The sequence below is a fragment of the Watersipora subatra genome, chromosome 4 (assembly GCF_963576615.1).
Source record: "Watersipora subatra chromosome 4, tzWatSuba1.1, whole genome shotgun sequence".
Taxonomy (NCBI): domain Eukaryota; kingdom Metazoa; phylum Bryozoa; class Gymnolaemata; order Cheilostomatida; family Watersiporidae; genus Watersipora; species Watersipora subatra.
In genome coordinates, this window is record NC_088711.1 from 42,517,609 (window position 1) to 42,542,201 (window position 24,593).

At 34.9% G+C, this 24,593-nt stretch overlaps 1 protein-coding gene and 1 non-coding gene across 2 annotated transcripts in view; one reads left to right on the forward strand and one right to left on the reverse strand.

The window, feature by feature from the left end:
• Window positions 1-616: 616 nt before the first annotated feature.
• LOC137394263 (uncharacterized) overlaps window positions 617-24,593 on the forward strand; it is a 29,763-nt gene continuing 5,786 nt past the window's right edge. The window contains exons 1-13 of the mRNA XM_068080985.1: window positions 617-732; window positions 1,828-2,187; window positions 2,771-3,008; window positions 3,222-3,367; window positions 5,840-6,080; window positions 6,600-6,734; window positions 7,084-7,211; window positions 10,526-10,616; window positions 13,977-14,177; window positions 14,998-15,110; window positions 20,645-20,854; window positions 22,996-23,055; window positions 23,160-23,252. Coding sequence (XP_067937086.1) covers window positions 661-732; window positions 1,828-2,187; window positions 2,771-3,008; window positions 3,222-3,367; window positions 5,840-6,080; window positions 6,600-6,734; window positions 7,084-7,211; window positions 10,526-10,616; window positions 13,977-14,177; window positions 14,998-15,110; window positions 20,645-20,854; window positions 22,996-23,055; window positions 23,160-23,252 — 2,088 coding nt within the window. The 5' untranslated portion in view covers window positions 617-660. The remainder of the gene's footprint in view (window positions 733-1,827; window positions 2,188-2,770; window positions 3,009-3,221; window positions 3,368-5,839; window positions 6,081-6,599; window positions 6,735-7,083; window positions 7,212-10,525; window positions 10,617-13,976; window positions 14,178-14,997; window positions 15,111-20,644; window positions 20,855-22,995; window positions 23,056-23,159; window positions 23,253-24,593) is intronic.
• On the reverse strand, window positions 20,266-20,352 carry Trnastop-uca (transfer RNA opal suppressor (anticodon UCA)). The gene has a single exon. It is a non-coding gene; the product is annotated as a tRNA-Sec (tRNA).

The following is a 24,593-nucleotide window of genomic DNA, read 5'->3' on the forward strand; positions in this document are numbered from 1 at the left end:
GTGGGGGTTATTCTAGACTTTATTTTGATAGTTTTATAATTTTTTTTTATTTTATGATTCAATCGCCTTTAATATAGAATTCATATAGTTTTTGGACAAATCTGAATTATTTTTCCTACATGTATCAGACAAACTCAAACAAATCGCTTTTCAGCTCTCCTTCTGAAATCGGTTCTGACTAGAAGTCAAACTGTACTTAGTAGTCTGCCAACCATCACTCTATAAAATTGCCTCTCTTTTACCTCCATTGATTGAACAAAATTCCTATTGATAGATATATTACAGTTTTTAATGACAAAAGTAACTGTTTTCTAATAACATGTGTCGGGTCTTTAGGGAGAAAGCGTGAGAATTTAAAGTTAACCATACAGGCTAAGCAGATGCTTTAGTTGATGCTGTGAATGCTTTCTTGTATATGTTTCTGAGAATGGTATTCACAGCAAATCTATTTGCACTGCTGAGAGTATTCTAAGTGTGTATGCAAGAAGGCCTCAGCTTGCTTAAATAAAACGTCACAAGAAGATAATTTTTCAGTGTGAAGTGTGTTAAACTAGATATAGATAGTGTTCCAGCATCATACCTCACCTAGCATATTGCTAACAAGTAGGAGCATGTACTTGTCTCATCGTGTAGATTTCTTTGTGACGTTCTGCTTTATCCATGATGGAGGGAGAGCATTCAAGAAAGCGAAAGAAATCTGGCAAACAAAGTGAGAAGCTCAAAGTGCCAAAGGTTAGCAACTTTCTATATCAATGTTCACCAAATGTAAAGATCTTTTTTGTAGGTTGTTCACCATTGAGTTGCAGTAGAAGGGTTTGCAAAAAGCTGTGTTCCCTACAGCCACAGCAGCGCATCTAGCCACATCTGAAAAAAATCTGTTTTTGTAGCAGTAACCAGTCTTTTTATTATTTTCTAGAGTTCATTCTTTACAAAGGTAGTTTCAACTCTAAAAGTTGCCTATTGCAACTGTGTTTGCGTAACCGTTCATAGTGGTAATTACATAGGCATTACATATTGCCTACGCCTGAAAAAGCTGGTGAAATATTTTTTATGTTTATCATTAATTATCATTAATCATTCATATAAAGATTGGCAACTCATTATGGTGTCGACAGATGTTAGATGTCACTCGTAAGTGTTCGATTTTGGCTATTGAGTTGTGACAAACTCAGTTTATTAATAATCTAGTAGCCAATGCACCTTTCTGACGAAGGTTGTGTCTAATGTTGTGCATATCATACTACCCACACCAAATGGTCATGTAACATTTTATAGGTTTTTGGTAATTTCTCGGTAGAGTTGATGCCCAAAATTTGCTTGTATCCAAAATTTCTTTGTAGCAAATTGTTTTTCAAACACCAAAATCAGGCTACAATCAGTAAGGCCTTACATGTTATGTAGCATGATCAGAGAATGTCTGTCAGTTTTGTGATGGGAGTTGTCATTGTTTTCAAGATCAAACCGAAAACATCTGTAATCAGTCTGTGTCTAAATATTTGTTATTTGGATCATTTCCAAAGCATGGATTTTGTTTTTATTACTTTCAAAGGCAGCATTTGAACATCTATTTAATGTTTGTTGTTGGTATTATAGCACTATGAACGCTCAAAAATGTGCTCAATTTTTATTCGCTATGCAATTCAAAAAACCAAATTTGGTTTGACTTTGTGAAGAAAATTCTTTTTTGCAGGTTATTTTTACGCGATTGACTATATAGCAAAAACTGTTACAGACTGTAGGATCATGGATTTTCTCTGATTATAAATATCCTTTAAAAAATACTTTCTAGTTACAGATTCTCATTTTTTGTCTTCTTGTATCATCTAGATGAAGGATGAGCCAGTGGCGCCGCCTCTGCCACCATTACCTGCTTCTGACTCCCACCCACCACTTCCTCATTCTGACCGTATTCCTCTTCTCCCGCATCAAGCAGAAGAGCCTGATGGAGAGCTAGACATGAGTACTGAGCTTGCAAACCATGACATGCCTGTTGATGGTGATGTTGTTCTCCCTACCGTTCCGAGTCTCTCGGACCTCATGGCTCACTCTGATATATGTGGAAGTATAGCAAGCGCCGACTCCTCTCCTACAGCGAACATTGTTGGACAGACACCTGAGATTGCCAATAGCCTTGTTGAGTCAGTCTCTCAAACAAGCAGCATCTCGAATGAGTCAGTTTTGCTTGAGGTAAGGGCAATTGTTCTATTCCAGTGCTGCAGCTCACAGGCCAATCTCTAACAAGTTTGCAGGTTTTTAAGTTGTAGCGATTGCTAGCGTACCTATTTACACTTAATAAGGACTGCTTGATGTTTACGCTTGACATTTTGTCCTGATTAGCCAGCTCATTGTCAATGAATATGTTTTTCAACTATAAGTCCAAATGCTTCAAAATGCATGGGTTGTATTTATAATCAAAAATCAGTAAATCTAAAACAACACAAGGCAAATCAGAATAAGATTGTTCTAAACCTTTTTTAAAGGAATATTTAAACAATTATTTATATTAGAAATGTCATAGAAGTTCAAATGTATATATGTCGAGAACATTTTCGTTTATTTGAGTAAAGTGATTATACTCATATTTGACGTATTCAATTTTTGCATTGCATTGAGTGTAAGGCTGAGGTTATTACTAGCATTACGTAAAACCTCATATTTTTACTCATGAGTCTTTCATCCTTGACTCTAGCCATAGATCTGAATGTTTAACTAGTGAAGTACGAGTATTTTGTCAGTTAGTAAACTGGGTCCATGCAGCTACTTCCTTTAGCAGCAAGAAAGACATGAGTCAGCTGAGGATGTAGTCTGCCCAAAAAGCAACAAAAGTGACAATATCATTCCTTCGTGTCAAGAGGAGTTTTCTACAGACGCTGGAGGAGACAATGAGTTAGTGCAGCATGCACATGCTCTTCTTGACTCCACATTAGATGTCAAAACAGAGCCGAGTGAAAGAGGTGCTGGACTAAATGATGAGGGTTTTAAAATTCGTACTCTGAATTTAGTGAGAGGTATGAGGTTCCACTTCAACTCTATGGATTGCTTCTTGCATGAGAACTCTGAGTTGCTAAAAATTTTACTTATCATAAAGAGATTTTTAATATTTTATACATAAGCATTGGCATCAGTCCGACCATGAGCTGGAGAAGTTTTATTCTTTTACCCCCAGCCATCAGCGCTGCACTTCAGGAAAGCATTAATAATTTTTGTTGTATTTGGAGCAGACATAGTGCCTAGCTATCAAAATGAGGTTCTGCCGGAGGGGTGGAAGGAGCTGACACACAATACAGGCATGCCAATTTACTGCCACATAGCATCCAGAGTTGTGACGTGGTCCCGTCCTTACTTCCTGGAAAATCGTTACGCCAAGGTAAGCCCTGAGCATTTAAAAATCCTAGATTTAATGCTTCACCCTCTCTATGCCACATTTGGTATTACTCAGAATTTGGATTTGTTCATCCAGTGACACAGGCGGTTATGATCATATTTAGCTGGGCCTGCTGAAGTCAATGAAATTGGCTACTCTAAACACAGGGAAGTTTTATCTTTATTGAATCAGTCTCAGAATTCTAAGCTCTCACTATTGTTTAAAATTGTTAATACATTCAACTACTAGCGATTGAAAAATCCTTTTTCAACTGTTTCACTAAACCCAGTCAACGATATACGCAGATGGTAATAGTCGTTTTGAAACAACCCAGAATCTATTCAGGGAATTTCTTGTAGTTGCTGTTTTCTCGTATCTAAATTTGAGTTTTTTGGTTATATATCTTTCTTACCAGTCTTTAGCATCTTATTACTTATGCTTAATCCCACGACCAAACGAGCGGAGCGAAGTGTGCGGGTTTTTATGATAAATGCATGTGCACATAATTCACGAAAATTATTCATCAACAATGAGACGAACCCTTGTCTAGAAATTTCATCAACAAATTTAAGCATCGTTTTGTAAAGTCGTTAAAGTATAATAACGATACAAAACACATTTAAACCTATTTAAATATGTTACCAAGTTTTTGTAAACCGTCGGTATTATCTTAAAACTTACCCATCTGGTCGGATTATACACAAATAGACAGATTAATTTGGACGAAAATTGCCACAAAACGCTTGAAAAGCTTGGTTTAATAAAAATTAAGACCGGAAATTGAAATGGCGGTTGACAGAGAATATAACGATCAAGCCGTGTGCATTTCGCGAAAAAATAACGTGCACATTTCACCAGTCTATGGCATTGTTTACTTGTAATCGAATTTATTCGAAGGTTTCTGTAATAAACGTAGACCGTTTGAGGCGTTGACCGATTTATAGGTACGAAATTGTGGTACACAGTTTATCAGCTTATGTTTTTGTCTAATCACCGAAGGCTTCATTATTTAAAACGTTAGCTGAAATTCTTTACAACTTATGTACAAGCTAGGGCTGAACTACAACGCCCCTTTATGACGAGAACCTTTTTTTATTTTGCTCCAGTTTGCAGAAAACTTTCAGACGCGTGAAAGCTGATACTTGCTTTCTGTTAAAGATCGCTGCAAAATTGTGCATTGGTTTTCTATTATTACTGTATTACTATTACTAAGTTTGGATATTCTTTTTGATACTTCTTGATATTGTTAGCTATGACGTTTTTAAATGTAAACAAAATTGTTCATTGGTTTTCTATTATTACTGTATTACTATATTAATAATATTGGTTATTCTAATAATATCAGTGCATTTTACTTCTAATATTGCGTTTCTTCTATTGCAGCGGGAGAGATATAAACATATAATCTTTTCCTTTCATTATTGCTGTTTGTCATGACCAAACACTTTTTTAAATAGATTTTCTAAAAATCTATATAAATATCACTTCTTGATATTGTTAGCTATGGCGTTTTGAAATGTAAACAAAATTGTTCATTGGTTTTCTATTATTACTGTATTACTATATTAATAATATTGGTTATTCTAATAATATCAGTGCATTTTACTTCTAATATTGGCTTACTAATATTTGCTGGCTAATACTTGCTTTCTGTTAAGAATCGTTATCAAAACCATTCTACATTCAACGCAACCAACTTTCAAACTGTGTATAATAGTACCCAGTAGCTTGCCATTTTACGTCTACTTTTGCATTTCTGAGTTATAATAAACATATTTCCTTATCGTTGTTGGTAAAATACACATTACAGTAGGTTAGGCCTACAGCTTAAATTAATATTTTTTTTATCGTTGTAAAACAGGTTTGAGATAGTAGTAGATTAGGTGTGATTGTTTGTGTGATTAGGTGTGATTTATTATTGTATTAAACCAAGCTTTTCAAGCAATTTCTAGAACATTTCTATTTCAAACAAGTCTCATTTACACTATACTTTGTCAATTCCTGCTGAGAACTACTTTTTCAACAACCAATAGTACCCTTTCTTTTTTTCATTATCACTTTGGTCGTGGGCTGTATGACAGTGGAATTTCTAGTATATCTGCTTCGTGTGAAGTATTATCCAGAATTGAGTAAAATTGCAGTCGGTGGAATCGTTGATGTTGATTAAAAGTAAAAAGATTTTCTGTACAAAAACTTTTTTCATTACCCATGCTATGCCCAGGCATCCAGCTAGTAATATGTATGTATACTGTTTATATACATGTATATATATATAAGTCGAAGCTTTTAGAACTGAGATAGATTATATTATTAACTGAGGTAAACTATATACTTTGGCTGTTTTTAGAAAACAGTCAAAATGTGTAATTGTGGCGTTTTGTCAAAAAGTAGTTTGTACAGTGGGGGTGGCAATCACTTGGCCGTATGGGACTGAAAGTGTGAAAGCAATCTGCAAGCGCTGAGTGTGCGTTGTAGAGCCACGATGTGCCAGTATGCGCAATACCTTGCATGATATATCGGAAAATCAGAGATGAGCAAGAGAAGCGGCAAGAAACTTGCCAAGTCTCAGCAACGTCCAATCCCGAACAAGCTGCAACACCGAACATGTCTGAACAGCCTTCAATACCTTCCAAGCAACCTCCCACGTCGTCCAATTCTGAACCACCTAATGCGAGCAGTCAGCCAACAGCCGAACAATCATCTGCAACAAAACCAGGTATTTTTCCACAACAAAAAATGCTCATTGCTAGTTTTCTACTGTTTATATGTGAGAGATCTTTATAATTTGTTTTTATTCGTGCAAATTCAGTAAATCCATGTAAGGATACCAAACTGAAATAGTTTTGCTTTAAACACTTTCTCTGTTTCCTTTTTTCTGTGTCTATCTATTAATCTGTCTCGTATAACGTATGTGTCTGTACCATATGTACTCGGTTTAATCGCAATGCTCGTACTACTTGTTTAATTATTTCTAAAGATCAAAGTAGCCCTAGGTATTCTCACGTTCACTCTCAAGCGGTGTGTATTTTGTTTAATCTAGCTTATGTCTTAGCACTTCAGAGATGTACTACATTTGCACTTTTGAAGGAATAGCTGCAACTTTTGCTTGTCTTCAGATTTACCTTCTCATTTATTCCATGCAAATTTTTGCTATTTTTTTGCAATGTGGTTGATTTATCACCGTTTAACTTTTATCCTTGCTGTTAGTTGTCATTTTTCATTTCTTCCTCCATAGACACTCAAGAACATGGCAAAGATGCTCCTCTTCCCGATTCTAGTTCACTCGATAGCGTCACTGTTAAAACGGAACCAGAGGAAACGAAGGCAAATGTCAGCAATGAGGAACATCATGAAAGATTTCTTCCTTTGTGTGAGTTGCTGAGAGTATTCCTTATTGATAAGTCATCGGTATACCTTATAACGAATTGTGCTCTTATACCTCGGTAGTAGTGAATGGATAATATAACTTTATAGTGGTTAGTTGATAGTATACCATAGAGTTACGAGTTCAGGGCATACTCTACAATTGGTGAATTGGTCATCTGCTCTATAGTGATCTGTTGATCTTTTGCTCTATTATTCTGAGTTGATGTATATTCAATAAGGATGAGTCGGTGTTTACATCACTAATGAATAGATATCCTTATCTGATGTATCCTCAGGAACCCTGCTAACTTTAAAGTTAATACTAAATAATTGAAGTTCTCATGTAATTGTAGCCGCTGATGAGTTCAAAAACTACTGCAGGTCTGTCTTTTACTTTGACACTAAAGAGGTAAAGCAGTTCTCTAGCTGGAAGCTGAGGAAGGAACATGAGAAGAAACTTAAAGCTGAACAAAAGCAGTTGGTATGTTGATATGTCACTATCAGTTGCTTCTTGTCTGGCAATTTAGATTATGGGTAAAGTATTTATGCAGTGTTTATTGGATATGTTGTGTTTGTGGGTGTTGTGTGTGAGTGAGATATTGGAGTAACACACATGTTGTGTTTACTCTGTATGCTCCACGTATAGTATATGCCTCCCTATGTATATTGGAAGTAATGTACATAGTACAGTCTGTATTGTGCTGTCTGCGTTTTTATTCACTGCATATTATATGCTTAATATGACCGCATCGTTAAGGTCCGTATTAAAGCTTGAAGTCCAACTTGAATATTTGAATTTTATGTTTTTCTTGAAGATCTATGATATGCACGTAATTTTTGTTGAACATTCACTGACATGGTATTTCGTTGACTTATACAAATGAAAAAAGAGGCCAAAAAACAAACTATTTTTGTGGACATTTTTTGCTCTGCGGAATGTAAATACTGCGCTAAGTATTTTTTTACGTGTAGAGGTAGCATTGAGCAAAATTAAATTAACAAAAACTTTGTTAAAAATTCTCTTAATGTACAGTAGACAATACTACAACGTATATAATCCACTCCAAGAACGTGTAAATTATAGGGATTTTACATAATACAGGCTGTAAAATACATCTAAATTGGCTAATCCCTTCCAAGATTTTCCCAAACTAATCCCTTTGGCTCTTCAAAAAGGAAAAAACTCAACTAAACATTATAATTTAATGACTGTAAAGCAACTGTGGTATATTGTATTATTGGTTTGTATCAACAACTTTTCTCTGTTTTATCACTTTCATTCAGCTTATGGTCCACGATTACGGTGATTTTATGTTAAGTTGAGGGGAGCGCACACCTTTGATGTCAATTTAAATTTATTTTTTTCATTTTTTCTACAGTAAGTACTATGCTGCAAAGAAAAAACATATATACGTAAATCTCAAAGTTTGTGTGTAGTTTGGTATGTCCTGCTATAGCTATTACAATCTTGGATTAAAATTTCACATTCTGCTGGATTCGAACGCAACCGCAGATTTGGAATCCAATTGTCTATCCACGAGTCTACGATGGCTCTTACAATTTACAGCTTTTACTATATACTGTATACACCCTTTTCTCGATAGCATTCGCTAGATGATATAATAATTGAAACTCTATTAATTCTATGAAACACGATGGTTTTCTGTGTTTTCTTGAACTTTCTTTCCGGTTTTTAGTAGGGTTCAATTACTAAATCGCGATCAAGGCCAATACCTTTCACGCGGACAATTGTATTATCTCCGTAAGAAGAGCATCAACATTCACTTTCCGTTCGGTCAGACAAAAACAGTACGATATCTCATTTTCACATTTGTACCAGCATTGAGAGGTACCATATCGTCATATTCAAAGTTTTGATGGATATCTTCTGCTGGAACAGTAACCTTTTTTATACACACACGCTTCTATGCATGAATTGTTATTATTAATTCAACATATTCAGGATTGTTATTTCGTTTTCTCAGTTCGTATTAATTGTAACATTACTAAATCTTCTTTTATTAAAATCATAGGAAAGCAGATTTGATTTAGCTATTACTTGCTGATTATTTCACATTTACATTTAAACACTTATAGTTGTTTCATTTTGTTACTTAATTTATTTGACCTACACAAAACATTTTCCCCATGATGTGAAGTTTGAAAGTTACAGTAATTTGACAAAGTTTGAAAACTTTTACATTTGCTTTATTTTTTCTCTTAATTTGTTTAAACAGTACAAAACACTTTTCTCGTGATATGAAGTTTGAAAGTTACAGTTGTTTGACGAAGATTGAAAACCTTTACATTTGTTTTATTTTTTCTCTTGATTTATTTAATCTGCGCAAAACACTTTTTTCATGGTGTGAAGTTTGAAAGTTAGATTGGTAACTGTCATCATATGTTAAATAAAAATCAATTTTTTGTGCAGACTTTTATTACCTGGGCAATGCTAGGCATTCAGTTAATATTGTATACAGCTAAAATAAACTAAAACAAAACTATATCTTTACTATAATAAGGGCTGTGTCTGTCTGTTCTCATTAGAAGCCAGGGTTAGAGATTAGGATCAAAGATTGCTTTCAGCGTCACATTTAGCTTGGTAGACAGACACTCTGACACCTACACCAATCAATTGCCTTTAAATATTTCTGAATAATTGTGCAGTTACTTATTCTCTTTGCTTTATCAGCACACTTGATGATCTCTCACGACACATTAGCCTGTCAGGGTGCTAGGATATATAATAAAGATGCCCCTATAAGTCATTTCTTCTCCCAAGTGCAACACAAGAGAAAACAATATTGTTAAGGCTATGGGTCTCTCGTTATTCAAATCAAATTTGAGAACTTGCACTGACTTCATGCTTTACGTTATATGAAATTTATTACACAATACCCCTTCTGTAAAATGAGGTTTACATTATAGGGGTGTCTACTGTAATGGAAAAAAACTTCTGTTAAAGATATTAGCAGTTGCTTTGATGGAAAAGTGTGCAAAAGAGATGCTGTGGTGTGAATTGCAGAAGATCATCTTATAGATTAGAATATTTTACACCAGGAATCTTTACAATGGTTCACCGGTTACTGTGATGTATATTTTGTTTTCTTGTTTTAATACCATCATGTTTGAAGGAGCTGTGATGGATGCAAAGCAAACTTTTTTAAGCATTACAAAAACAGTATATGCAAAATTTATCACTTTTTAAGTGTTAAAGGATTATACTTCTCCGTTGTTATATTACTTATATGGAAAATTGGATAATCTGCAGCAAACATACAAAGCAGCGTTAAGCATTCCATTGTGGACAAATTTAAATTTTATTTTGGTGTTGATGTTTAGTAAAGAGCGTCATCACAATATGTTTGTAACTAGACAGGTTTATCATGTATACTCATGTTTTCTATACTGTGTTGTAGCTGTATTCACTATATTTTAATAATATACTGATACGTTGACCAATTTAATTACTTATGCAAAGTATTTCTTTTATTGATTTTTATTAGCAGGGAAAAAAATTATTGCAACGGCAAGTTTTCTGTTTCTATAACTTCAAAATGGAAAAATCCCTTTTGTGATAAAAAAAATTTTAGCTAAATAGATGTAAACATAACATCAACCTTCTTATCTGCTATTTTAGGAGTACCCATATTTGCTTATATCAGTCTGTGTAGTGTTGTTTTTCATCTCCAATAGTTGTTGTTATTCTGAAAGCTAGTGCCAGTCTATCTGAGTGTACTTCAAACAAAATGTAAGACTTTATAAGATGTGAAACAGCAAAGTGGTTTCCTGCAGATGCTAAGTAAGGACGCTACTCCGCGCACAATCATACCAGTTACAGAGCTGCCTGAAGAGTTCCAGCGTGATGACAGGGGCAAACTCAAGCGTTAGTGTGTTACCATCATTTGTAGTCATATAAAGTGCACTAGTCTTGCCAACTATGTGTATTACAATATATGTATTGTTTAAAGTTGCTCTTAAGTTTGGTAAATGAAAATACTGTATTGTTGCAATGTGTATGTTTGTTTCAGTATCTTTAGCAACTGCTAAATACTTTAGTATCTATCAGCAACTGCTGTCAACTTTAGTATCTTTATTTTCGCGACATCCTGAGTTTGAGTTTATGACTGATGGTCATTACATTCAAATGTTGCATACCGTAAGGTCATTAATGCTGCTTTTATGTTCATTGAGTGATGAAGCTTTGAATCCTAAAATCACTATAGTTCATAAATTGAAAAGCTGTGGTAAAGCATTTCTGAATTTTTAAATAGTACATGTTATTTTTTGGGAAGGTTTGAATATACCAACTTTGTCTTTTGCACCAAGCTATGTATTAGAACAAACACGATAATTCTTGTCAACCTAAAGTAGCACAAAGAAGAAAAATTGCTTCCCTATCATCTACCTACATTATATAGAAGCCTGTCTGTCATTCCAGCTACAGATCTTAAAATCTTGATATTTAAATACCGCACTCTGATAGATTTGGACTCGCAACGATATCATGACAACTTTCTAATCCGGAGGCTCTACCACTGAGCTAGACGCCACAGTAGTCAGAGGCGTTTTAATATAACGGATACACAATGCGCGTGCTAATCATTTTAGCCTTAAGCGTCGACAAGTTACGAAGCTTCTGTTCAGAACTATTTTGGGACCTAAGTATATGCAACGTGATGCTTATTGGTCTTTTTTTATTGGGGCTAATTTATTCGGCCCCACGATATCGACAATAATTAATCTTGAACTTAAAATTTGGCGAATTGTGAACTGATTAAAAACGTTATTAATAGATATGCGTCACTGAACTTGCCATGGTGCGTTGACCGTTTCCGTTATACAGGGTATCCGGTATCCGTTAAAATAAAAACATCTCGCAATGATAAAACTAATGTTAAAAGTTTAAGGTTTACTAAAATACATACTAAAACTTTTTTCAAGTATGCGTTTAGTAAACTAAATTCATTTAAGGAAGATTCAGCATTTATGTTATACGTTTGTCTCGAAGTTAAAAACTATCCATGTTTTACATTGTAATGTTATATTATCTTGGGCATGCAGACCATAACCACTAAATTCACTAAAGTCATTGTAGGTACCTTATAGTTACTAAGGTTAACATAATATTTTGGCACTATTTTTAATGATGATGATTAGTACCTATAGCCTACGATATTAGCCTACATGTCAATTTTTGCATGCCAACGCTGAAACGAACTAAATCATATAATTGTATATCAAATAATTTTTCATTGTAATCGTAGTAAAATAGACTATATTTTTCCATTACTTGCTAAGGATTTCTCATTTACATTTAAACACCTTTACATTTTTAATTATCCTTCTAATTTATTTCAACGAAACACTTCTTTCAAGTTATGAAATTTTAAATTTGCAGTTGTTTGAAAACTTTTACAGTTGTTTTATTTATTTTTAATTTGATTGTCCTGCACAAAACCTTTTCCTCATGGTATGAAGTTGGAAAGTTACAGTAGTTTGACCAAATTTAAAAACCTTTACAGTTGGTTTTATTTTCTCTCTTAATGTATATCAACTACACAAAACACTTCTCTCATTGTCTGTAGTTTGAAAGTTATAATGGCAAATGTTGCTATATTTTAAATACAAATCACTTTTCTGTCTGAAGACTTTTTTTATTATCCGGGCAACACCGGGGAGCACAGCAACTCTTCTATATATAAATGTGAATGTATGTCTGTCTCTCCGGCTATAGATCTTAAAATCTGGATATTAAATTCTGTTTTTGGATGGATTTAAACTCTAGGAATGCATTGACAAGGTTTACAAGCTACGCTCTACCACTGAGCCACCACGACTTAATGACCAGTTGCGCTATCATATACCACATAATCCATGCGCGTACTAATTATTTTAGCCTTGGGTATTTCATCAAAGATTTTGTCGTCTCGGAGCTCGAATATAAATTCGGCTCTTGACCAAACTGGAGCATGTGCATTGCAATTAACAAAGCTCCAGAAACGCATGGAAACATTTGCTAACAAATGGAGAAGCACTTTACGATGCATAAATTCTTTACAAAAAGGGAGGAACCATCTGGGACGACGTCTCCTCTACCGAAGAAATTTGCTAGGGAGATAACCCTCCAATCGAGTTACCCTAAATTGTTTTGGAGGAGGATTCTCCTTTAAAGATGTGAAGTAAACGTGCCATTGTTGTTTATATTCTATTTTTCCTACGATTTTTGATGTAACTGATCTGTTGCATTTTTTGCTGTTTCATCGTCAATTTTTGCATTTTTAGTATTGTAAACTTGGAACAGATTACATAATTTACATAGTTTTATTTTCATGGGAAAAATTGTTTTGGATTTAGAACAAGTCGGTTTTCGAACAACCTTCTTACACGTCGCTAAAAGTTAATAAATTTTAAATTTACAGTGGTTCGAAAACCTTCACGGTTGTTTTTATTTTCTCTCTTAATTTATTTCATTTACACAAAACACTTTTCTCATGTTATGTAGTTTGAATGTTAGAGTGGCAAATTTTGTTACATGTTAAATACAAATAAATTATACCTAATTATACTAAATTATAATTATATATAAATAAAATAGACTTTTTTATTACCTTATTAAATAATTTGCCATTGTAATCATAGCTAAACAGATTATGTTTAGCCATTACTTTCTAATGATTTCACATTTTCATTTAAACACATTTACAGTTTTATTTTTCTTCCTAATTTATTTCAACAAAAAACTTCTTTCATGATATGAAATTTAAAATTGTAGTTCTTTGAAAAAGCTTGAAAACCTTTACAGTGGTTTTCTTTTTCTTCTTCATTCATTTGAACTGCTTAAAAATATTTTCTCATGATATAAAGTTTAAAAGTTAGAATGGTAAATGTTGTATACGGTACGTTATATAAAGATAAATTTTCTGTCCAAAGACTTTTCTATTACTTGGCAACGCCGGGTAGTACAGCTAGTATTCTTATATGCCTGAAGTGAAAACAGCTTGTGTCATATACTCGTTTTATTTAATGTTCAAACTACTCGGTTACAAACTTTATTGCTACTTGAATGGTTCTAAAATTATCTAATAAAGATATGACATACATTAGATAGCAGCCACAAGGCGCAATTTCTCTGAATTACTTTGCTTATACATATTGTATAGGACCGAATTGGAGATGGTACCTACTCACAGGTTAGAGTGACAATTCCTCTCCTACCGACATGTTTATGATTTGTTCTTTGCAGGTGATTTTATTGTTATTAATGGCACACAAACAATCGTGGACATATTTCACCAATATGCCAATTGGCGGTCACGAAAGCCTCCATTTGTAAAGATAAAAGCTAAGGATGAGGGGTTTGAGTGCATCATTGCTACCAGTCCTCTGGGAGACCTGATGGGCACTGGCGAGGGCATTACAAGGAAACTTGCAAAAGAGAATGCCGGTATGTTTTCTCATCCCTTCCTCACCTATTTTTGTTTCATCTATTTTTAAGATGATGAGCTTTTAGATTATACTCGCAGAACCACTTGTTATATGTGTGAAAGGGATTTTGGAGTGAGTACTATTCAGGTGACTCCATCCCCATGTTTCCATGAGGCGGATTTGGAGTTGTGTTCACGTTGAGTTAACACACAATAAGTGTTCCAGCGGACATTTGCATGTTGCAGATTAACGTGGGTGCTTTGTTAAAAAAGATAAGGATTTCTATGCCAGAGGTCATAGCAGCGCATGTGAAACTGCACAAATCGAAATGAGAACGATCGAATTGTGGGAAATGTTTAGAATGAAATAACTTGTTCGGGACTCGCTGGGCATCATTAACAAGCGCTGTTTCCATCTTTCGCAAGCTTGAAACATTTGGAAAAAATATGTGAGTAACGAAACTCGCTTGAATTGCAAGTTTTTGTTGTTGCGGATGAAGCAAACTTGTGGATGAACTGCATCATGGAAACATAGTGAACAAGGAGAAATGATATGGTATGTCAGCCTTGGGCTCATTTAAGCAATCCCCATGCCAAAGCCTTTGTGTGTAACTGTGCCAATTGCATTACATTACCAAGTGGACATGGGTGGTAAATTTGCGTTTATAATAAGTATTTAAATTGAAAAAATGAACAACTGGAGTGTGCACCGGCCTGTAATAAATAGGATCATCTGAATCCATGCGTTAGTTTTATTTAAATTTCTCTTATCTAAGCTAACAGCTTACACTCACTGCTTGTTATGGATACCTGAGTGTACATAGCATGAGATGTTTGTAGCGGTCTGTGCCATGCGGGTGCTCATACCCAGGTATGCCGACAAGCTTATAGAGAACGCCATTCAATTTGGAGACAGAGAGAAGACAGAGGCGGGAATGGGTGAATACTACAAGGTATCACTTACAGACTTTTTACTAGAGTTGTCTCAACCTTCATGTAACCTTTTACCAAATGTAACATTTGTTTTCCTGTTTGTTGGTCTTGTTCATGAGTAGATTCTCTATCATTAATCTCTCAGAACTCTTTTCATTAGTCCATTCTTAGGCTGATGCATAATTTGGTCTCAAAAGGTATCAACCTTTTTTGAAGCATTCTTTCTGGTATGTTATTTTGTTCCCAAAGTGCTTTTTCAAGAAAAACACGGTTTAAACTTTGTTACATGATGAAAAAGTATTTTTTAGCTTTTCACAAGCCAATATCGGGATGCCTATTAAACATGTTTGAAGACATGGCTTCTCCTCGGCAGCATCACCACCTTCTAGTGCAGTGGTAACCATGCTGCTGAATGTATTGAGCGTTAACGTACAGCATTATGGAATCTATTCCTAGCAGTCAGCCAAAAGGAACTCTACAATGATCATTTTATGAACTTTGTTTCAATTTGAAATAATATCATTGTAGAATCCTTCGTTTTTCCGTGACGTCATTCTATCGTTGTCTGCCATCTTTATGGACAACATTTATTGTTAAAAACATGAAGCTTCTGCAATTAATTATTGCAAACAATGCTTTTGTTTGCAAATTTTTTATTTTAGTATTAAAACAACGCCGAAAATTACTATTAATCAAGAGAATGACGATCGTTTTCTACAAAGCTGGTGGCTTTTTCGTGGACGAGCGCATGTGCAAACAGGGTGATGACGTCAAAAAAACGATGGATAGTTTTTAACTGTACTACATGCTTGCTGATGTGCAGTAGTGTGGATTCCAGGCAAATGACGATTATTGCAGTGATCGCTACGCATGTCGACTATCAACATGGTGTCTGCTATCAACATACTACTTATTATTAATATCTCAATGTACTATTATACTGGAAGTGTCCTACTAAAAGCTTTTGCTGAAAAATAGAAGAATGCTATGAATAATAATAAATAAGAATTTTTTCAAATAATGTCGCAAGGTATGCTTGTACCAGAGTTGTAACCATTACAAAAAAATCATTATTGTGCATTAGTAAGTACTCGTTGATGGCCAGATGTAAATGCATTGCAATTGCAGTAAAATTTTGCTTGGATATCTATGTTGTTGCATTAGGAGTGCAGTAGCACTGTGAAACAATTTTTTAATGCGCAGTAAGCAATATTGGTTCAGTGGCAGTATTGTCTACAGCACAGTTTGCAGTGCTGGATGTGGTGGGAGAATTGCTAGTGCGAATTTTGTACTATCAGATGCTGTAAGAACTTTTCAATTACACAGTATGCACAGCACATTTTCGAGAAAATTCATCACAAAATCAAGTATTGAGTTGACGTTGACACAACCGCACCACAATTGTGAGATGTGAAGGTTGAGAGCTTAAACTTGAGTATTAGTGGGCGAACAATCTGATCACAATGAGTATATGGTTGAAATGAGTATATATTATATAATATATATATAATGCAAATACAATACAAATACCTAAATTTCATTGGAGTGGTGATCCTGCCATAATGTTGGCAGTATCAGTTGATCCACTGCATCAATCTCATACTAATACCTTCTAGTAGTCTCGTTCAGGTAGTTTCAAGTTTGAAGAATTCTCTGGATGCATGAATTGCTGGGTTTCAAGTAATGGTGATGGAAGTAACCCACTCAGTAGGCATCTCTGGGCTATTTGTAGTAGTAGGGGTGCAGTCGCAGTAAATCTCTACCGCGTAGTAGAATGTTGTAATGTGCTGCAAAACTGCTACGTACTGAAATGAAGCAGTGCAGCTCTAGTGTGTCACAACCCTGGCTTGTACTGTAAAATTTCGGGATTCTATATGTACATTGCACCCTCATCATACGATTTTAATGCGTTCTAGGGTTTGCATCGTCCAGCGAAAATGTCGTATGGCGTAAATTATAAAACCATAGTAAATATATAATGCAAACATCCCTCTGTGAAAGTCATCAAAATTTTATATAAGTACTGCACATTGAAAATTAGTGACAAAATAGTATGTTAACCTTAGTAACTATAGTTACCAACAGTAACTTTTAATGTATTTAGTGGTTATGATCCGCAATAAAATGTAACATTACAGTGTACAACGCGTATGTGCAGTGGCAGAAGTACGTACCGTAGGGAGTTCTTACCTTCGAGAAAGAAATATAACATAAACTTTGTAACATGTAACTTAAAGAATAGAAAAAGCATAATATTATTATGCTTTATTAGTTATCTTGAGGTGTTGACTGATGTTCTAAAAAAAGAATCAAGGAGATTGCCAAAATAGAAGCTGAGATATAGCCAGCCAAACACAGGTCTACCTAATAACGAATCAAAGGAAAACCCTTCGAAAATCCCGAGAATTGTGACGTGTGAAATCGACTTATTGGTCATGTGCCGGCGTTGCGCACCCTTACCGCCGTTACGTATAATGATTGTTTTAGGCTACGAGATGTGAAACGCTTCTCGCGATAGTAAAGAATTTACAGACTAGCTCTGGTTTCTCAGGAAAATCAAGCTAACATTGTGTGGTAAAGGCATTTGCCCACAACCCCTCGCCATGATTTTTCAAAACAGAAGAGCAGATTTTGACTATTGTGCTTCAAATTTTAACTCGATCTCCACGGATATGCTCCGAAGATCCTCTGTTCAACGAACGGCGCGTGTATAGTCTATATGCGACATCCGCGATTTGCAGTTTGTTTAGAATAAGAAATGGGAATGTGAATTTTTGTTCATTCATCATTTTTATACTGTGTACCTACTGCAGCATTCAGTTGATTTTCATGATTATGTCACTATTAACAGACTGTAAGTTCACTACAGCCATAATTTTAAAAAGAATAACTTGACCGTGCTGCTCTTGCTGTAAGAAAAGAAAACGATAGCTTTTGATTTGATTTTTCTATTTATCTATTATCTTATATATGATTATTTTTTATGATTAATATAATAATCATAATGCATATTATACAAAATAATAATATAACTGTGTATAGAATAAATGATGTAACTAATATAATTTGTAGAAAATTCCAAATGATAACCGAGATTGATGATTGATTTAATTGATTCCATTTATTAGCTATAGTTAAAAAAAGTTGAACAGCGCTAAAGATGAGTCTGAATAGGGAAGCTAAGTGGGAGAACAACAATACTGAGCTGAACTAGCAAGATAGCGAAATGTTGCGAAATAATAGATGCGTGTAATTATTTTATGCTAAAACTAATCTACACGTCAGAGGGACTGGTTCGGAATTATCAGAGCCACGATTGTTAGGCCCAATTTGATTGTTCTATACTTCCAGGGATTAAACCAATTAAAACGCCGTGATTGTTATAGGAGAGCGCATTAGTTGGCTTAATTGACCAATGGCACACAAGTCGATTTCATAGGTCATATATTGATGATTACCAAAACACTTATGTTTTTTGGTAGACCTGTGTTTGGCTGGCTATATCTCAGCTTCTGGTTGGTCAATCTCCTTGATTCTTTTTTTAGAACACCAGTCAACACCTCAAGATAAATAATAAAGCATAATAATATTATGCTTTCTCTATTCTTTAAATGAATTTAGCTTTGTATTTTTAACTATTGTACTGAACTTAACTTTTTCATCGCTAAAATTTTATCTCCTATCGGTTTTTGGCTTCGTTTTCACTATAACTTTTAGCCGACCTCAATAAAACCTTTTTCAACCCAAGTTGACGAGAAAGCCCTAGCGATGCAGTTCTCGAAAGCGATCTGTCGCGTACTTGACTATTTAATAGCCATTGAAAGGAAAAATGAAATTTACTGTATCGTTGACGTAACAAGACTTGAGCTGGTACACGTAGTGGGTAGAGCAGAAAGGAGACAAAAAAATGTTACGCTGTTAATTATGTTACTGTATATTTGAAAATAAATTTAATACATAGCAAAGTAGATTTTTGTTAGCATTTTTGTAAGGTAAGTTGTCTGATCCCTGATTCTATGTTTGAAGGAATCGTAACTCCAACTTTGCTACTGATTTTAAAGGGAAAATGTTACTACTTTTCGCTCAAGGAATGCTGAACTGAGAGAGATTGGTCATTGTTCAGACATTGTAAGAAGGTTTTCATAGAACGGCATATCTGCATCTTTATTATTTCAACGCAGCCTAATAAATATACCATTTGCCAAATTTAAATTACGAGCAAAATTTTGTTGAATTCATATGGCGAAATGGGATTCGTATGGCGAGGATAGAAAACCATCATGTTCCACTTAGTAAGGTGAAAAAATCGCATTACCGGGAAATCGCACTTTTATATATATATATATATAAATATATACAGTGAAACTCGGCTAACTTGACCTTTACGGGACCAAGAGAAAGTGTTCAAGTTATCAGATCGTTCAAGTGATGAGAACACTGTCACAAGTGCATGTATTTATTAGTACATGTGCAAACTATATATAAATCAAAAGCATTGATTGCTCGTTGCAAGTTAAGAGGCCTCTCATGTAACGTTTTAACAATTTTTATCAGAAAGTATAAATATTTCCCTATAACTTGAGATTTGTTTGTTTTAGGTGATGTGCCTACCAGGACGTTTTCAGATCAAAATAGGCAAACCATGATGGCGGTTGAAACGCTCAGAAAAATAATACATACTGTACTTTTGATCGTTTTAACAAAAAACAATTTTGCCGATTTTTCTTTAAGTTTATCTGAAGGTTACTTCGCTTCTCCTTGCTTTCAATAAGCTATCCCAAAGCGGATGTTTGGTAAAATTTGATTTTTTGCAAACCTTTAAAAAAGTCATTAACAAAAATATTTTGCTGATAGTGGTAATAATGACGCCTAATAACTACTAAAAGTTGATGTTTATCTCTATGGCTTGGAATAAAGTGATATTCTAAAGCGATAACAACCATCTCGGTAGCCATTGGGCAAAAACTGTTCGGGTTAACGAAGTCAAGATCGAGTTATCTATAAAGCAATTTATCATTGCGTGGGAACGGTCCAAACAAATTCGTTTGCGTTAACCATGTATTCGAGCTATCCAAGGGCGACTTATTCGAGTTTCACTGTATGTCATACAGTTCTGTTGTTTGTACAAAAACTTGTTTTGCCATCGCAAAATAGCAGTTTTGTTATGGAAAAGTTCACCCGAAAGGTGGAATTGAACCACTATGTCGCTAGACATCTACAGGTTTGAAGCCTGCACTCCAGACCACTGAAGCTCATCCGGGCAAGAGAGATGTTCTTTTTTGGCTATCTATTACCTTCTCAGCACTAATAAGGCAACAAGTGCGAGGGGTAGACTTTTCTATGTTTGGCTTTTATTACACTGTTGATCAGTCTCTACATAGACTGCTATATGTTTTGAGCTATGCTCATCATCATATTTTACAGTTAGCATCATTTTATATGTCTATTCCCCGGCTTTGTCTCATTGTTACTTGAACAGGGGAGATAACTACCAGTATTGCACTATAAACATTGCAGTTCCCAACTCAATTTTGATTATATTTGTTGCCCACAGATATTTGATACGATGACTATCAAGGACCAAAGGGTTGTGGAAGTAGCCAAGGCAACCAATCAGCTGTACCCGTTTATAGTGCTCAAGACATGTCTCGCTCGAAATTTTGCTATGACCGACAAAGACATCAACGTTAATACATACATGGAAAAACAGTCAAATCGTGTCAGCCTGGTCTGTGATATGTCTGTCGGAAAATACTCAGTAAAGGTGAGCTTTATAATATATACAATCATATATCTTCATTTGAAATTAATTGCTCCAAGATTTTCTTTGTTTATTAAACCAGTGCATATTGGAGCGGAGCAATTGTTCTCATAAGGATACATTGTCTTTGTTTAATTGTTTTCCAGCCTAATGGTAAACACATTCAGTTAGTTGGACATAACATAAAAAATGTATTCCAAGACTATTTAAATTACTGGAAAAGATCTAACTGTTCATAAGAAATTAAACTGAGAAAGTAGTAATCCATAAGAGATGATTTTGTTGTCACTTTGCCTTTGCATTAGAGAACAGCCAAATGGAAGTATCGTTTTTGTGATATGGGAAATGAACGAAGTGTAGCAGGAGTCGCTTTAGAGATTATGGAGCAAGTCTAACATGGACTTGCTCCATAATCTACATAAACATAAACTTAGTTGTATATACATTTTTATTGTTGTTTGATATTCTCCTACATTTTAGTTCGTTCGCTCAAGCTTTGTTTTCTTCGTACTACTGTTACTTTTTTCCTCATGGTAACTACTAGATGGTTGCGCAGATTATTTTTAAGGATGGACATGAGTATGTTTGCGGAATTGGTTTCTACAATTTTTTGCTAAAAACCTAATCAAAGCATTGCCATAAATTACGATAAAAAAATTTCACTATTACCCTGCTCTAACCAGTTTACCTGGCAATGATGTTTTAAGGTTAAATAAGGAAGGTATAAAGCAATGCTTAAAGCACATAAATTATACAATTTTTTATTATATAGTTCAATACATCAGAATCTTGGCTTTCGACCAAGCCTATATTCAATACACAAAGAATACTAGAACTATGAAAAACAGGGTGTCAAAAGTATGTCCTGCAATAAAAAAACACTTGATTTATTGTTCCCACAATGTGATGTCATAATTATTATTTAGCCTTAGGTAGTCGATCCCTTTCGCTGCCATTGAGGCTGCGCTTTTCTGTGACAATCGGTGTTGTTAAACCCAGAGAGCGATAATAATAAACTAGGATTCTAGATAATCAACAATGCCAGGGGATCGTGCTAATGCCCGACCAATACAAACACATGTTCTGGGTTAATTAATTATGCTTCAATAAATATACTGTCGTTGATAAAGGTAATGAAATCACATTGATTAAATTAGGACCTGCAGTTGCGTGGCCTTAGGACTATATGTCAATCGCACTTTTGCGAGATCACGCAATGCTTGAAATTAATTAGTATCAGTCGTGCCCCTCAACATCACAATAAAAAGATAGGGCTAGTGCACAATATCATCAGGAAAACATAACATGGTGCTTGGAATCTGAGTTATTTATCATAAAAATAACCTGTACATAAAAAGCTAATGACACTGATTCTTTTGGCATCTTCTTTGGTTCTCTGGAGTTGTCCTACCTTCGCCTGCCACTAGCGTCATTATCGTAGTTGATAGATATAAGCGGTAAGCAATAAAATAAGCGATAAGAGCACACAACACCGAATATGAAAATTGTGACGTCACAATTTTTGAGCCTATGCCAGTAAACATTTCTGCGGTAGAGCTCTGGGAAAATCCTATAAACACCAACCAATGTCAGTCTCACCATGTTAAACAATGGCTCATTCGAAAGCCAAGACTCTGGTGTATTGAAATATATGATAAAAAACTTATGTAATTTATGTGCTTTAATACTATTTAAACAGTGTAAAACCAAACTATTTGAAGAACTGTATACATGTGTATGAATTTGCGAAACGTGCAAATTATTTTTAGTGGAGAGTCAAATGTATTCTCAAATTGTCATAGTATGTTAAAAAGTTATTATTTTGATTGTCTAGAGTCTGGGCATGTTCAACACTTAGCTGTTATCCCTGCACCACTTGAACAGTAATTACTACCACTTCTCTGTATTTGCAAGCAACATTGGTATAACTTAATAATTGACCCCCTAACCTCAACCTGCTTATTGTTTCTAGTCGTGTCATTAATGTCATGGAGTTGTTTGTGACAGTGAAATAGCCATGATACATTCTTTTGTGTTGTATCTTCATAACACTTGAATTTATATTCCTAGCACAGAATCTAAATCTTCATACGCCACTTCAGGTGTTATCAGTGGTATAATGAAACATTTCTTGTTTATTGCAGGGTGCAAAAGGAAAAAATACGAAGATGGCTCAGCATGTAGCGGCGCAGGACATACTCCAGGTTTGAACTATTGTTCATCTCTAACAGTGTATATATTGCAATAATTTCAAGTGTTAACTTTTGTATGTATCAGTGCATTAAACTAAGGCATGTATGTATTCCAGCAACTCCATCCACACCTTAACACATGGGGAGCTATTCTCAGACTTTATGGGAAGTTCTCTGATGGCTCAAGTGAAGATATTCGCCACAAATCGGTAAGTGAGCAGCATTTCTTGAAACCCAATTCGTTTGACGCAATGTGCTCGCAATCTGCTGGATGCAACATACCAGCAGTTTGCCGTGCACATTTGCCTTAATAGAATAAAGCCGAGGACATTAGGAGTTGGTCATTTTCTTGTTATTTGTTAAAAGTTATCTGTTCATGCTACCCTGCCTATCCAGTTCAGGTTATCTGTCTACCTCCCTGTCCTATTTGGGCACCTCTTGTGTCTGTTTAGTTTTGCTAGGTGGTTTAAAGGTTGTATGCTAAGCTGTGCATTATTTTTTCACCAGCAATATGATTCATCAGCATTTAGAACTGCGCATTGCAGTACTTGATATAATGATCATAGGATTACTGCATACATTATGTAAATAGAGGAATCTTTCTAGCTTTTTTGTTTAAGTTGAAACACCTGTAAATAAACTTTTTTGGAATGAACATCGGTAGTGTGGTTAATAATGCATTATGTTCTGTCACCGAAGTACTTAAAGGTTGACTTGCAACAAAATTCACATTACCGTTATTTGGTATCAAAAGATTCACGTCTTATTCTGTTGTGTTATAGGTGCAAAATATGTGGGAATGTGATTACAAGCTCTTAAAAGCTAAAAAACGAACAGTTATTCGCAGCCACACGAGACCACCGTAGTTTGGATTCTCTTTCCAAAACGGCTCAAATGGGACGTAGTTGTTACAAGATGGTTTCTGTTTACACTTTCATGCAACCTCATTCGTCGAAATATTTTCACAAATCTACTTCACACATTCAATAAAACCATGTCTATTGTTTTTACGCGTCTGTTTTATCATCATTGTAATGCTGTCACTTTTAGCACTGATATCTTATAACTTGCCGTAAAAGTTCGTTTAATTTTTTAACCTTAGCTCGAAGGAGTACATATTGTTGTCTGATAATCATGACGATCCTGTTGGTCACCTGTGATAATCAAAAAGTGCTGCAGAAATTATTTGCCAAGTATTGAGTCACATGATCATATTACGACTTGACGATTAGATCAAGCCGAAACAAAACTGTAAAGTAGCGAGCATTTATATTTGATACGGGGTCTTCGGTAAAACCCGAAGTGTTTGTCATAAACTAGTGCTACAATAAGTTTTATATTGAACTTTTTGTTGGCCTTTCAATTCACATGAGAACATCACATGACAAGACAATAACCAAATGTAATGACTACGTCAGAGAAGTAAACGGATTCCAATCTACGGCGGCTTTTCTTTTTTGAGCTTTTAAGAGCTTGTAATAACTTTTCCACAAATTTGGCACATACAACACAACAGAGTAAGACATGGTGAATCTTTTGATACCAAATAA